This window comes from Paroedura picta, chromosome 4 (assembly GCF_049243985.1).
Source record: "Paroedura picta isolate Pp20150507F chromosome 4, Ppicta_v3.0, whole genome shotgun sequence".
Lineage (NCBI taxonomy): Eukaryota > Metazoa > Chordata > Lepidosauria > Squamata > Gekkonidae > Paroedura > Paroedura picta.
The window spans coordinates 96,498,963-96,514,969 of record NC_135372.1 but is presented as its reverse complement, the minus strand read 5'-3'; the positions used below and the strand labels follow the sequence as shown (position 1 = coordinate 96,514,969).

Genomic DNA, 16,007 nt, shown 5'->3' with positions numbered 1-16,007 from the left:
CATCATTTGATGATGCATCTGATGCCATTTTATGCTGCTAACATTGTGCTCCCCACTGTTGTAAGCAGAATGTGACCTATCCCTTGAAGCATTACTGAAATGTTTGGTTTTTATGAATCTTTCATCTTCTTTTTATTTAAGCTTAAATAGTCTTCTGATCCAAGGCACTGTAAATAGTGCCGCTAATCAGACTATGGATCAGGTTGTCTGTAATTTCGTAGTTAAAATAGATTTTCTCTTTTATTTCTCATGTTCGCTTCCTAGGTATATTCAAAATAGAAGATTCTGCTCAAGTGGCTCGATTATGGGGAATACGCAAGAACCGTCCCGCCATGAACTATGACAAGCTGAGCCGCTCGATTCGGCAATATTACAAGAAAGGGATCATTCGGAAACCAGACATCTCCCAGCGACTGGTTTACCAGTTCGTACACCCTGTGTGAAGGCGGGTGGAACAAATTCTGACCAAGTGTGGCCTGGCAAACTTTCTGGAGCCACAGCACCCCTTCCCCTCTGCAGTACGAACTTTAAGAAATATGAAGTCAGGAGTTGGACAAGAGACTGATAACACTTTGGACTTGCCTCCTAAACTTCTGCGATTTCTGTATTCCCTGATTCTTTATGGGAAACAAGGAAACAAACCAACCTTTATGGTCAAGGTAAAATGGCAAATAGGAAGGGACCTCTGCTAAATGAAGTATATACATTTAATTCAGTGGGGCCTATTGGTTTTGAGTATAGGAAGTTTTCTTATCTGTGCCCATTCAAGTGTATGCTATGAGAAGCCAAGAAAAGGTGGAAATTTAGAAGAAGAAAGGGAGAATGGAGGTGGAGTCTGGAGTCTAGTGGATGCTGCTTCTTTTCCAGGAAAATCACTGGCATTTGTCATTTTGTTTTGCTTGCTGGTTTGCTAAATCTAAGCCATGGGACAAATCACTTATGGCACCAGGAAATGTTTCACTCAAAAGAGCCAGGCCTCAGTATAAATTGGTTTGGGGGAGGATTTGGTGGCTCAAGCAGCATCATGTCCTGCTAAATACCCCAGCACCCCCTTATCAGTCATTTGCTTTCCACTCACCAGGAAGAAAGCCTCAAGAGCAGACCAAAATGGCTCTGGTGAACTTGCCTTGACAGCCTGCCATCAGAGTGATTTAGTAATGTCCTCAATATTTTGGCACAGTTTTGATTGGACAGCATTAAGAGTTCCTATTGGATGCTGGAGATCATGAAAGCCAGTTCTTGGGGTTTCAGTGCATTGGTGTAACAGTTTAGGATCTGGTTGACAATGCAATATTAGCTTTCTAATAATTAGAGAAGAACATGGTCATAGGTGATCTCAAGGGAGCTGGCCAGAAAATCTGCCCAGGTTTGGGGTTATTAAATTGGCTACCTACTCATATATGCATGAATGCAAGAAGTGACTGTTTTCAGGTATTGTTAGCAGAAGGACAGAGTCACCCATTCTCAGTATGTGCACAGTGTATGAATGAGCTTCACCTGAGAGGAAAGACAATAGGATCACATAGACTAGCCTCTTGCCAGAGCTCATGCTGACCCAAGGCTAGAACACTGTGGCACCTCCATGCCTGCGGGGGCCAGCTGGCTGAGTGTCTGTGCTAAGGCAAGCAGAGTCCCTAGATTGCATGGGACATAGAGCTGGCTGCTGCAATGTGTTAAGGTTCCTGGGACTCATGAGCTGATCAGAGGGACAGACATAATAGCAGTGCCCTTTCTCCTAACTTTCTGAAACTATGCTGTGGGTTATTGTTGTGCACCACTAGACAATGCTGGGGATTGGACACTGCCTCCCAGCTTCAAGGGTGACTTAAAGGGATCACCCCGCGCTGCTCAGATGCTTTCAGCTCCCTGGGTGCAAAGTGGTTTCCCCCAAATTAGTTTTCCCGAAACTATACATGCATTTTTGTAAGCCAATGAAGCTGATTTCTGGTAAAGATTAAAATGAACATGGACAGTTCATGTGTTATTGCTCAGACAAAAAGCAGTTGCTTCTGTGTAGTTCTTCCTGTGACCCATGCCAAATTTTCCTGTTTTATTTGCAGACTTCCCAGCTAGCATTGCCAGCAGCCTGGGGGGAAATGCCTGGCCCTCCATAGAGGCTTAATGAGATGTTATTCATCCCCATGTCATGAAAGACTTCAGCTGCCCATCTCCTCATATTAATAGGGGATTGGTCTGTCTTAAGGGGACAAGGCGTCTTTCTCTCCACCTTTTGGCAATCCAGTTCCTGGCAAAATTTTGATGTTCTGCTGACGCATTTCTAAGGGCTACAATAAAGTAGTGGCTGCCACTACTAAGTTGCAAGGCTGGAGCTGCCTTTAGCAGCAATGAGCGAGCAGGATGTCAAGGAAGTAAATAGTCAGTAGCTTAGGGCTTTTGTATTGGAAAAGATGTTTTCACTTAATTCATCATGAAGAATTCTGACTCTTCCTGTATTTGTGAGCATGTTCAGAATATGAGTAGTGTTGGTGCCTTCTCATAGAACTTGTCAAATTATGTACCAGATATTATTTGAAATTGTTAGTGGGCATGACGCAAGGGCCGCAGTTGCTGCTGCCTTTTCTAGCAGGGCTTCATTGCCATTGAAGAGCTGCACAATACACAAACACAAAGTTGCTTTAAAACGCTTACTTCTCCCTCCACTTCCTAAATCAGAGTTAAAACAAAATAAATAGAAATATAAAAGTATGCAAGCAGTATAAGCAGAATGAAACAAAACTTCTGTTCAGCAGAGCACAGCCCACGAACATCTCATTCCTCTCACCCAAGAGGTTTCTTGATCTCTCGCTCTGAAGTAAATTTATACTCACAGAGAATACTATTTTTTTCAGCTCAGAGGCATAGTAAATCCTTCTTTGTGTTTGCGGGCTGGTTTGGGTCAAGATATGGCCCTTTATTTTAGCAGAGTCTCTGGAATGGATAGCCCAGGCAAGCCCAAGCGAATCAGAAGCTAAGCAGGGCCAACCCTGGCCAGTACGTGGATGGGAGGCTCCCAAGGATTATGATGTGGAGGCAGGCAATGGCAAAATCACCTCTGCCTATCTCTTGCCTGGCTGCCAGACAACCCCTGGATCTCCTGGCTACACTACACAGGCCATACAATCAATCAATTTTAGCAAAGGGCTTTTGCAAACTCTCTGACTTTGGTGTCCAGATTCTGAGGGTCAGGGGACGGGTGATTCAACTTATCGTGGTGTAGAAGCAAACATCTCTGATAGCACCTGGGGCAAATGTGGCCAATGAACAGTCTCACCTCCTAAGGCAAAGGAATGATATGGATAAACAGTGGGTCCTGCCAGTGTATATATCAGTGGGGGATGGGATTATGGCTCCATGTCTGCCCCAGACACTTACTTGACCAAGTGGTCATCCAGCAAAACTAGATGCTCTCTGAAAGCAATAGAGAGTAGAAGCACTTTGCAATATTCACTCCAGAAATTGTTACACCACCGTTCTACCAACCCTACTATGCTTTGCTCAGTGCCTGTGTTTTATTTCTGCGTAATTTGGCCTTTTTGCTAAGAAACACTGCCAGTTAGAAGAACAACAGCTGTAGCACTGGCCTGAATGCTGCAGAGACTCTTCCTTTCTTCCTTTTAAAAAAATAAACAGATTTCAGATGTTCAGAATTATACACATCAACTGCACAATGAGGAGGAAGCTGTGCTCTGAAATGTTTTTTTTGTGCATTGATGCTTCATGAGTTCAATGACACGTTTAGAGACAAAGGCACAAAATTGCAGATCTATCTAAAGCAAAATACATACTTCAGGATTCGAAGAGCTGCCAGTATTGGTGAATGCCTTTTCCTTGGTTTGTGGGAGAACTATATAGTTACTCTATGAATTGACCTCCAAAATGTGAAAAAATATTGCAAAATTCTGCATTTTTATGACCTCCCCCCATGTAAGAAAAATTCAAAAGTGCCATTGCTCTTGCTTGTGGTGTCCAGATTGGAGGGTCAATCATGTTTCTATAGTGGGAGATGAGTAAGCCTCATGTAGACTTGTTGCTGCTGCCAAATATAAATAAATGCTTAAACCAAACTGCACTGTGCTGCTCTTATGTGTCCCCACAACGCAAGCAGTTCCCCTTCCTTTTTCTATTGCTGTCATTAAAGCTTGCAGGGTGCTAAATCTGGCAATGGTGAGACACTGATTAGGGTTATTAGTTCCTGGGGACATCCACCTGTTTAATATGTGCAGGCATTATGGGTGTTCATAATAAGAACATCAATCCTGAGAAATGTCAAATGATAGGGGAAGATACTTGCTCAAAAAAATAAAATACTGAAAATGATCTATAGTGCTCTTCATCATTAATGCAGCTGTGAAAACCTAGCATGCTGGCAGAATATTGGCATACTGTTCAGTATTTTCCAAAATGCTCCCCAGTTAACAAGCTAAACTGAACTGTAAGGAGAGAAGTCACCAAATCAGCTTATGTGTGCCTGTTTTCCTGTGTGTTTTACGTCCTGTCTTCTAACTTATCATTAACAGCCTTGCTCAGGTCTTGCAAATTGAGGGCCGTGACTTCCTTGATTGAGTCAATCCAACTCATGTTGGGCCTTCCTGCTCCCTTCAGCTTTTTCAAGCCTTATCATCTTTTCCAGTGATTCTTGTCTTCTCATAACGCCACCAAAGTACACATGAAACTGCCTTATACATGAGGTACACATGAAGCTGCCCAGTACACATGAAGCTGCCCAGTCACTACTCAGGCTGTCACTACTCAGACTGGCTCTCCAGGGTCTCAGTATTTTATCTTTCACATCACCTATTGCCTGGTCCTTTTAACTGGAGATGCTGGCAATTGAACCTGGGACTTTCTGCATGCTAAGCAGATGCTCTACCACCAAGCCACAGCCCTTCTCTGTTTAGATATTTTACCTTCTAGAGAGAGGTCAGACTTGATCTCTAACATTTGTTTATTCTTTTGGCAATCTGTGGTACCCATAACCCCTCCTCTCTCCAATACTGTTTTATTGTATGCCAGTGAGGCCTTGGTTCAGTGGTAGAGTACATACATTATGTAAGAAGGTCCCAGATTCGGTCCACAGCATCTCCAATCCAAGGATCTCAAGAGGCAGGTTTGGGGAAAGGCCTTGCTGGACAACTGCTAGCAAATGCAGTAGGCATGAGTTGATGAACCTTTGGAATGGCCTGACCCAGTAAAAAATTATACATATGTCTTCAGGTGAAAAAGATGGAGGGAAGTTACTGCAACTGGGAAAGGTGCAACATAGACACACTTTGGGAATTTGGTAAGCTACCCTCAAAATTTGCCAGGACCTCAGATGGTTTGCATTATTCACTTCTGATGTGATTATAGATGAAACTGATAAATGAGACAGGGGCAGCTGAATAATTTCACTAATTTTATCAAAATTCAATTGACATCCTTGAAAGTTTCTCAGTATTTGCTTAAGGGGGAACCCCCATTTTTGCTTGACTTGCTTCTTCTGAGTTGAGATTTTTAGTGGCAATTCCAATTGGGATCTACTTTCTGCATAACTGGACCTCCTACTGTTCCGTCGTGATGCACTGTGCCTACTTTCCCGAGAGGAGAAATCAGTTGCATGAGACCTCAACAGCCTATGTGGTAGAATATTTGCCTGATGCAACCATTCATACCTCTCCAAGCCTTGAAACATCAGCCAGCACTTCTGAAATGTCTTCATCTATCAAAGCACTATTTCCTGTTGCAGATTGCAACCCAAATTTGCATTTGTGTCATAACAAAAGGACAACCCTCCTCACCATTAACGAGGATCAACACACGGTGCATGAATAAAATAATCCTTTTATTATTGTATTCTTAAGTATAGTTTTTGCTCTTTATGGAAGAGGCAGACTGGCATGACACGGATACATTACTCTCCTTCTGCTAGTATGTAGCTTTGCTGAACATAACAATACTCCTTAGCATGGGCCACCCCATCCCCCAGCCTGACATAGCACTTTAATCAGAAAGAGTGGACAAGGGGGGCACAGTTTTTCTTTTTTCCTTTTCCAGCAGTCATTATGTGGACCACAGGCCATGTAATGAATACAGCAGACTCAGGGCTGATTCTTCTGGCCACTTGCAGTATGGAAACCACTGTAAATACTGAGAGCCAAACTACATGTTTGAGTTTCTAGCAAGTTAGGACTGGGTTTCCCAACTTGGCTTCTTGGCAACCACATGGCAGTTTTGGGGAATGGCTTAAAAAAAATTAGAGTCCAAACTGGCTGGGGGGTGGGGGGTGGGTAGGGCTTTTGCCTTCCCAGCAAAATTGTTTTCTAGTACTGAAACAGTGTTGGGGGTAAGTTTCCCTCCCCCTGTTTTTGCTGCTCCATGAGGAGTACTTTGTGCACAAGGAGTAGCAAAAATAAACAAGTAACTTTCTTCAAGTGCTATTTTGGCACCAAAAAACAGTTTCGGGGGAAAAGGTAGGAGTCTTTCCTCCCCTCACAGCAGTGTTCTGAGCTGCTATCCAGACTCTCCATTTTAAAAAAGCCATTCCCTGCAGCTGCAATGGCTGCAGGGAACCTTGGACCAAACTAATTAAAACCCAGAATGTGAATTTGGCCCTGAGTTTCAGGCCAAGAATGGTAACATGCTGCTTGGTGTAGTGGTTAGGAGTGTGGACTTCTAATCTGGCGAGCTGGGTTTGATTCTGCTCTCCCCCACATGCAACCAGATGGGTGACCTTGGGCTCGCCACAGCACTGATAGGGTTGTTCTGACTGAACAGTAATATCAGGGCTCTCTCAGCCTCACCTACCTCACAGGGTGTCTGTTGGGAGAGGAAAGGGAAGGCGATTGTAAGCCGCTTTGAGATTCCTTTGGGGAGAGAAAAGCGGTGTATAAGAACCAACTCTTCTTCTTTTCAGGTCCCAGGTGTCATACATGGAGGCAGTCAAGTGAAGACTGAGTGTTCACCTTGAATTATGTATACATTGATTTTCACCATGATGATGCTAGTGCTCAAAAAGGCCATTATGTAAGGCCATTAGTACATACTAATGTCAATGTACACAGACATCTGCAGATGCCAGCCTTTCCATCATGGCCTCTGTGTTTGCCACAGACATCCTGGAACTCAGTACTTCCAACAAGTACCATTCCAGAAAGGGGTGTGAGAGGTAGCCCTTCTAAGTGAACTCTGCTTCCTTCTGCCTAACAATTGGCAGGTGGGAAGGACTCCTGGGTAAGGTTTGCATCTATAAGTTGTTGACGGGGGAGGGGGGCTCATTTCAGTAGGACATTTTCTTTTGTTAAAGACTTTTAATAAGCTCTGCTTCTGCCTTGATCCTTAACAAAATATATATGCCATCAATTTTCATTTGTGTCTCTGTTTGGTATTGTGTTCCCATCATGTTCCCTACTAGGCAGATAAGGAAATCCAAATACAGTGCTTTCTTTGTAGAACAAGATGATGTCTATTGAGGATGTTCACCGTACCCAAAGGTCTATTCTCTGCATTTTAACTAAATCCATTAGAAACACTCTGAGTACGACAAAACCAGATTAGAACTTTGTCTGAGGTTAGTTCTTTGGATCAGGTTAGGGACAGAGGTCAAATTAAGCCTCAGGTTTGGATAGAGAGAAATCAAATGGAGATGGCAAAGCTCAGCATTGGATTGCGACCATTCTATCAAAACAACCCTTTTTCACTTTCCACTCTAGTGGCCCGATCAAGACCATCACAAAGCATACCCTGTAAACATGAGAGCTACATCTACATCAGGAGATATTAAGAGTACAAGAATCAAACAAGAATTAAAATCCGTATAACATTTACATAGATCAGTCATTTTTTTTGTATGCACAGTAATACAGTCACAATATATATATATATATATATGTATATATATACCTTTTTGTTTTAAATTACACAGTCAATATACAAAAACAGGTGCATTGCTGAGACAACAGCATTCCTCAAAGTTTTTCTTAACCTAACAAAAAATAAGTAGTCGAAGGTCGGAGAACTCTTGTCGATTTAATCCGGTATGCAGCTTCTTAAATTCATTCACGAACAACACTTGTCACTGGGTCCAATCATTCATAAAATAAACAGATTGCATTACGAGGCTGCAGTGGAGGAGGAATGATGGTAGGTGCTTATAAAATTCCAAAAGACTGCTGTGGAAGGGGGCGATGGAAAGACTTGGGAATCCTTAATGAAACAGGAAAATATACTAGCTATTTTATACTACACTAGACATAAGCCCCCATAAATCAGCTGGAGGGTGACTCAGATCTGAAATGGCACCCTTACAAAGATGGACATTAGTGCACAAAGGGGTGCACTAACCACAGACAGAAAAATTAGCCTTCTGGAAACTAGAAGCAATTGTCATGTGAACTCTCTGAGGTGGGATATGTGAAAGGAGCACACATTAATGAATGGGAGATGTCTGGATGAGTCATCTGGTGCCATTGGTCCAAAATCTGTATTGATCAAAGATGAGACAATCCCAGTTGATGTGTGCCATCACCTCAGGACATTGTGCTGCAATGGAGAAAAGACCTCACCCTAAATTATTTCACAATTAGTTGTCCCAGTTTCTCCACACGAGAAAAGACAGAAAAATCTTTGTTGACTAAATTTCTTCTGTGGTAACAACATCTGAGAAGACAAAGATATAGGGGGAAATACATGGTGTTTGAAGAAGGGTCAAGTTCTTAGAGGATGGGAAAAGTTTTTTTTTAAGACTCCTGAATAATCAGCATATTTTGATGTTGGGAATGGTTAAGCCAGACCAGCATTCAATCAGCACAGAAACATAAAGAATATTGTTATAGTGGAATAAACTATAAACAATTTATATCTGGCAGTTACTTAACTCACTATTTGTGTAAAGGATATGAAATTAATTATACTGACTGGAGACATTTCATTGTTTGGTTTGCTGCATGATTTCCCTGAAGTAACCAACTTTACACTTAACATCAAATCACCTCTGCAGCAGAGCTGATTCTTCTCCAGTTTAGGAGAAACTGCCAACGCTCTGTGCAGTGCCAAAGTGCCAACGTTTGCCTTCTCAGTATTTTGGCAATACAGAGTGTAATCACATGAGGACAGGGGGGATTTACAGCCATCTTAGAACACAATCCATCAGTTCTCCTCCACAACTTCCACCAAAATTAACAGAAAGTATGCTCCATGAACTAGGTGCTGCAGAATTCTGCTATGGTTCTGCCCTTGGCCAATATTTAGGTAATGAAATCATTTGTCTTGTGGCTTGTTCCCCTTTTCAGGAACTCGTGTTCTGCTCTCAGCCTTCTGCTCTTCTACTTATCAATTTTCATATAACAGCTTCTTCCACTGTACAAAAGAGTATCTCTTCTACTTGGCAGGGAACTGGATATTGAAAGCCAGGCCCATGTAGTCTGGGAGCATGAAAACTTCTTAGCAGCTTCTTAACATTATTAGGTCCACACTATTCTACAGAACTGGTTTCTTTACTCCAGTATAAACACAGATGATGGTAAGCCTACCATTTTTTCTCTAATGACATTGTCTGTATTTAACATTCTAATCTGGAAGCTAGGTATCACCCAACTGAACAAAATCTGAGCACCTATAGATATTTTACTATATCAATATTGTCCTATATCTATATATGTAGACAGTGCTCACTCTAGAATGAAGAATCCTTAACTTCAGCTGGCCCTCAAGCTCCTTCTTTATATTTCTGTGCTGGTGCTAGGATGCTGCTACTCACCTCAAAATGGATGACAGGGCTTTATTCAAAATCCTGTTATAAACATGACTCTCAGCAGTATACAGTTGGAAAAGGGACACAGCATTTAACTTTACAGCCAGCTGTTCAGAGAAGTCTCTGTATCTTTCGGCTATCACCTGGGTATATCCCCTACCTTTGGAACTCTGCTTAGAATCCTGGATTTCTTTACCAATTCAGTATATGATGCTATCAATCAATCTCTGGGTGACTGATGGAATACTCTCATTGGCTGAAGGCTTCGGTTTTGGTTCCATTTAAAGATATGGTTCTAGCAAAATTCTGACCATCTTCAGCAACTTACCAGGAAATCTTCATTAAGAATGAAAAACTGTAACAGAGAGTCCCTAGTATGGTTTTCTGGGGCCATGTCACAATAGATGCCTTTTCCACTCACAGCTTCTTTGTTGAGCTGGGTATACCTCCATTAGTGCTCCTAGGTCAGGCTCTCATCTTGTAGGAGGTCTTTGGCAGACTGGAAATAGAGAAGTTTGTACTGGTTTGGGTAAAAGGGGAATGCATCCAATCAGCCGTCTAAACACATCCCAGATTTGCAACCCAGTTCCTCAAGAGAAGGTGGGAGAAAGGAGCCAGTGAGGTATGCTTTGATGATTTGCATAGGGTGTCCATGTTTGAACTCTGAGCCCTAGCATGATGAGAAACAGGGGCAGTCAAACTGCGGTCCTCCAGATGTCCATGGACTACAATTCCCATGAGCTCCTGACAACATCAATGGCAGGGGCTCATGGGAATTGTAGTCCATGAACATCTGGAAGACGGCAGTTTGACTACCCCTGAACTATACCATGCTCTAATCTCATGAAAGGGGAGGACCACAGGATCCAGGGGAGGGAGTCACAGGATGTGCATAACAATACTTCAGTTAAACAACAGTTTATGGTGGTCAGTTGGAGGCTTGAGCATTGTACCAGGATATTGGCTGGGACTTGGTAGTGTTGTTTTCTTTTCAATGAAGGAAAAAGCAGACAGAAACTATATAGAGGAGGGGCAAGAGAAATAAAATCAAGAGGTATACTCCATTTCCTCTTTATTTTTACTGGCTTCAGTCTGTTCAAAGAGGGTGAATTGGATTGGCCCCAGTAGCTTAAGTGCCAACCATTCTGAAACAGTTCAAGCCAATTGGAAGGCGGCTCATAATTATTTTATCCTTAAAAACCAACCAATCAGAAGCCTTGTTGGTTAGGCTTTAAGGGCTTGAGGTATTCACTTTCACTTACAAAATAACCCACCCCCACCACCACAGTGTCGACCTTTCATGTCACATTATCTAAAAAAAACTTTAAAGCGACTGCAAAATACTCTTCAGAGATGGCTATTAAAAAAATAAAAGATTGGTTGGAAAATATGTTTGGATCTCTAACTGTGCTGAGTGAGTGAATGCACGGCAAGATAGCTACTTGGCTGGCATAGAGAGAGGGGAGATGACAGGGGGTCATTTTGTTTTTTGTGACAGCAGTGAGGCAAACACAACAAAAATTAGATGGCCTCCACATAGTTAGCTGGATAGAGACCAAGTTGCCCGTTGTCCAGACGACCTTTGCACCACCCTTGTTCATCCTCTTCACCTAATTTGGTTAATTCATCACCTAGAACAACAGTAACAAGTCATTAGTAGGGCTCCTTATCAACAAATGGGTGATTCTATTGTATTCTATTAAACCTCTTCATCCGCCACTCCCTTATTTAAATTAGCAGTCTCTTGAGGTGGCTTTGCTGTTGGAGAGGGGCTGATGCACACTGGTTTATAAGCAGAGGATTCCAGGTTCAGCCCTCAAATGTCCAGTTAAAAAAATCCAGTACTGGCTGATCTGAAAGAGACTCCGGAGTAGTGCTGAAATTTTGGAGGGCTGTTGCCAAACTAGGCAATGAAGAGTGTGATAGACTACTGATCTGACTCTCCGTGTGCTCAATGTTTGGGGTGTTGTTCCATGCACAGGTTCTAGGTGCACAGGGACCTGATTTGGATTGGGGCTAGAGGACATGCAGAAAAGGAGCTATAGCTTTTTTTTACCACCTGCACCATTTTCCCATCCTAGAATGGACAGGGGAGGTGTGATTTTCCTTACTGTGGAAATGTACACAATAGTGTGCCCAGCATGGAAAATAGCTTCTGAGACATTTCAGTTTGGGGTGTGGGGTGCTTAAGTTCTTTCTTCCCATGTGCTGTGGTTCTGATCCACATAAGGTCCCCATCTACCTCAGAACTAAGTTCCCATCAGAAAACTCCAGGCAAAGGTCTGTTGCACTATTTGGCCCTAAGTGGAATGACAGATTTGGGGTAGTCTCATATAATTAAAATAATGATTCATTTCTGCACATGACCATCATGTGCACACTATGATAAATTGTTACTGTGTAAACACTTTTCTGCATCCAATACTCAGACAGATCTTATCTAGGATTATTAGCTCATCCCCCTAAGCAAGGTCAATGGCTATCATTGGCAGGTAAGGAATGTAAACCAGAACAGGCGTGGGGCCCTAGAACATGATTCAGCACTATTTCTGTATTTTTAACATGTGTCACAGCCATTCTCATCCAAGTACCACATCACACATGTTAGTTTTACTGACATGCATTTCTCCTCCAGCTCTGAGCATGCAGCCATGTAACGTTTAGGCTGAGAGGCTGTGAAAATCGGTTGCCTTCATGATCCTGGGGGCAACCAGACTCGGCCTTTGAATGCAAGGAAGCTGCTGTGGCCAATATCTGTGCAAGAGGCACTAGTAGCAACAGCAACCTTTCATCCTATTAAAGGGAACAGCAAGAATTACAAACATTTCGTATTGAAATACTCTCCAGCTGAGGAACATGAACTTAATAGGCAGGTGAGCTAAAGCCTCTGAAAAGCAAAAATAAAACATTTATTTATTATCATTTAATTCTGCTGTAGACCCCCCCCCCCCTTATGTATAATGTGTAGAACTGGAAGGTCTCCCTTGAGTTGAGAGCCCTACAGCAAGGCTGGAAGCAATGTCAGGAAGCAATGTCAGGAAGAAAACTCTCTGAAAATGGGATTCTTTGTTAGCAGTGTCCGTACCTTTACCTTGCATGGCAACTGATGGACTCTTACATTTCTCCTCACAGCTTCTCAGCACTCCTCATGTCTCACCTGCTTTGAAACTCAGTTCATCCTGCTCCTGTCCATCATAATCATACAGCGCTCGCACACGCACGCCTTTCCCAGCTGTCTCCTCCTCAAAGGGGTTGGCACCGCCATTAGCTTCATTGGAGTTGTAAGTGTTGCCACCCTCATCATCTGACCACTCTGCAGTGTAGGCTTGGCCCCGATCATAGCTGCTCACACTGGGAAGGCAAGGTGTTAGAAGGCACCATGAAAACTGTTGCTATAGCCAAGGTCATCTGTTGCCTCCAGCACTGGAGGATCACTGCCCACTAACTAGGCATTATGTCAACAATGTTCTATTCCTTCTCATCTGAACATTGCACTGTACAATGCTCAATGCTCAAACTGGAGCAAATTCAGCATATTCACCTGCCACGGTCCCCAGACTGTGCCGCTGACTCCCCAGCTCCGCTGGCATTGGGAGTGTTGCCTCCTTCATTCTTCTTAGGCTTCTCTTTTCTTGTTATTGTTTGTGCTGCATCTGGATTCCATTCCTGAAGGGAAAGAAATGTGTCTCTGAAAGATCTTCCTCTTCCAAAACCCCAGAATTCTCCTGTAGTCGTCCACGCAGGCAGTGCAATGGAACGACTCCTTACCTCCACCTGAGGCCAGTTCATAGGCATCCCTGGGCCACAGTTGTTGCGGAACCATCGGAGGTCCTCCTGAGCATCAGCTGTGCGAATGGTCTGCTCCAGTTCACGGTAGACTTTAGCATAGCTGCAAGTAACAAACAGCCATAAAAACAAATGCATGTCTCTTCAAAATGGACCCTACTAAAGCAGGAAACCGCTAGACAGGAGAGTTGAATTTATCCATAAAGCAGGGCAACTCTAACCAGATTTCTCTAACCAAACACAACGGGGCACCAGCAGCAAGGCCTCTTGCCTGTTTAAAAATACACTGAAGGTGAGCTGCATCTTTGCTGTTATCCTATCAACAACATGTGCCAGGGTCCCTGAAAAATAGATGCCTAAGTATGGTTTATTTCCTCCTGTAATACTAGTTAAGACATTACTGCAAGGGAATGGGGAAGCTCCCAGGGCAACATTTGTCAGCAATTCCTTTGTTCTACCTCCAGCAAACTAGATACTATGGAGTAATGAATCCCTCTCCCCACAGAATATTTCCATGAGATTTGCAAGAGACAATGTGATCAAGCTCTTCATATCACTACATCTGTTATTAGATTGGGTAGATTGTGCCAATCATAACAGCAGCAAAGCCAGGCCGCCTACTTACAATGTAGGCAGAGTCTCTGCATATCCAGGGAAATATGACTTCGAAATTAACCAAAGTCTCCATTCCCTGAGAAGGACTATGCATTTCCCAGGGTGCAAATAATATTGAAGGCAGCTGATGAAAAGGAAAAACAACAATAATAGAGAAAATGACCTACACAAGCCCTTGAGATCTTATAAAACCCTGGAAGAGGACATTTGGGTGACTTCTAAGGGGCTTTCCGCACTCCTTCAAAATCGCACAATGGTTGCCAATTGAAAACGCTACTGATTTGCCATTATGCACAACGTCGTTGACAATCTGCCACACACCTGAAACCGATCCGCAAAAAGCGCTTCCTTGTAGCGCTTTCAGGGAAATCCCCAAAAGTGGATTCACCCTCCGGAAAGCGCTACACTCCTGGAACCAATCTGCAACACTAGTGGGAAAGTTCTGTGCGTTACCATTGTTGTGGTTTCTACAAAGTCCCTCCCCCTGGTTCTCTCCAAATCAAATCACCAGCAAGCCTTCGTTTACCCAGTGAGGCTTCCCCGGCTGCAGTCCCTCCCCAGAGCTCTTTACAGTCACTAAGCACAAACAACAGAGAAGCCCGTTTGCTGATGTATTTTCCCTTTATTTTTTACACTGTTTTCGGCCGAAAATCGGGCCCGTGAGGGGGGGGGGATTTTTTTTTTCACTCGGGGGGAGCGTGGCAACGATGAAACGACAGCTCAAACACACCTGCCAGCTGGATGGGTCTCTCCGTTGCAACGAATCAACGCATATTCGTTGCAACGGGTGTGTTTTTTTTTTTTAAAAAAAACCTTTCTTAAAGGGAAAGGAGCTGTTTGGGAGCATGCTAACGGCCGCCCATTGGCTGCTTGACGGCCAGGGGCGGGACGAGCTCGGCAATAGCGCTTCCTTTCTAGCAATTTTTGCTGAGACCGGAAGCTTGTGGGAAACAATGGAAACGCAACTGGATTCCACTACAAAGTCAGGTATGCATAACGACGAATTCCACTATTTTAAATGGCGATTTTTCGTTCAGCAAACAATTTGCTACAAGGATCCCGGTGCGGAAAGCCCCTAAGTAATTCCCTCAGTTTACTTTAATTCCTCATGGGCTGATACCTTTTAGTAAAATAATGTCAGAAGGGGAGCAGAATTTTATGTGTGTGCTGCCATTGATTTGGGGGCATATTTGTATGGTCCTTTAGGGAGATATTCAAGAGCTCTGGTTCACCAGATACTGAAAACCTTCTGTGCTTGGATAGTTTCCAGGCTGCTCAGTCCAGCTCTACTTTCTACCTCTAATAATTTTATGATTGAGCATTTGAATTGGCTAATCATAGCAGTTTTGAAACAGGTATATCTTCATGGGCCACTCTCCCTTTTTTGATGCTGTAAAATCTTTAGAAGCCAGACATAACCTTGAGCTGAGCCTGTGCCAGTCCTTTACTTGCCTATATGGCAGAGAGAGATTAAAATGGGACCAGTGTAGCCTTTCTGCATAAGAACAAAGATGCTTGAAGAAATGTGCATGCACACAAAAGCTTATACCCAGAATTAAAGTTTGTTGGTCTTAAAGGTGCCACTGGACTCAAACTTTGCTCTGTTGCTTTAGACCAGGGGTAGTCAAACTGCAGCCCTCCAGATGTCCATGGACTACAATTACCATGAGTCCCTGCCAGCAAATGCTGCTTTAGACCAACACAGCTACACATCTGAATCTATAAAGATGCAAAGGCAATGTGGAGTTATACTGCATTACACTACGGTTGCTTACACACTAAGGGCCATTTCGCACGGCTTCAAAGTAGCAGAATGGTTGCTATTTGGAAACGCTACTAATTTGCCATAACCCACGACGTCGTAGACAATCTGCAACAA

The 16,007-nt window shown here is 43.2% G+C and overlaps 2 protein-coding genes across 5 annotated transcripts in view; one reads left to right on the top strand and one right to left on the bottom strand.

The window, feature by feature from the left end:
• The window catches only part of SPDEF (SAM pointed domain containing ETS transcription factor), a 33,513-nt gene extending 29,449 nt beyond the window's left edge, over window positions 1–4,064 (top strand). For both annotated transcript variants that reach the window (XM_077334434.1, XM_077334433.1), the window contains exon 6: window positions 265–4,064. In XM_077334434.1, coding sequence (XP_077190549.1) covers window positions 265–443 — 179 coding nt within the window. In that variant the 3' untranslated portion in view covers window positions 444–4,064. The remainder of the gene's footprint in view (window positions 1–264) is intronic.
• Window positions 4,065–5,800: 1,736 nt separating this feature from the next.
• Window positions 5,801–16,007, bottom strand: part of PACSIN1 (protein kinase C and casein kinase substrate in neurons 1) — a 62,263-nt gene continuing 52,056 nt past the window's right edge. For all 3 annotated transcript variants that reach the window (XM_077334430.1, XM_077334432.1, XM_077334431.1), the window contains 4 exons: window positions 13,496–13,616; window positions 13,269–13,393; window positions 12,885–13,078; window positions 5,801–11,358 (listed from right to left, as the gene is read on the bottom strand). In XM_077334430.1, the coding sequence (XP_077190545.1) occupies window positions 11,249–11,358; window positions 12,885–13,078; window positions 13,269–13,393; window positions 13,496–13,616 (550 nt within the window). In that variant the 3' untranslated portion in view covers window positions 5,801–11,248. The remainder of the gene's footprint in view (window positions 11,359–12,884; window positions 13,079–13,268; window positions 13,394–13,495; window positions 13,617–16,007) is intronic.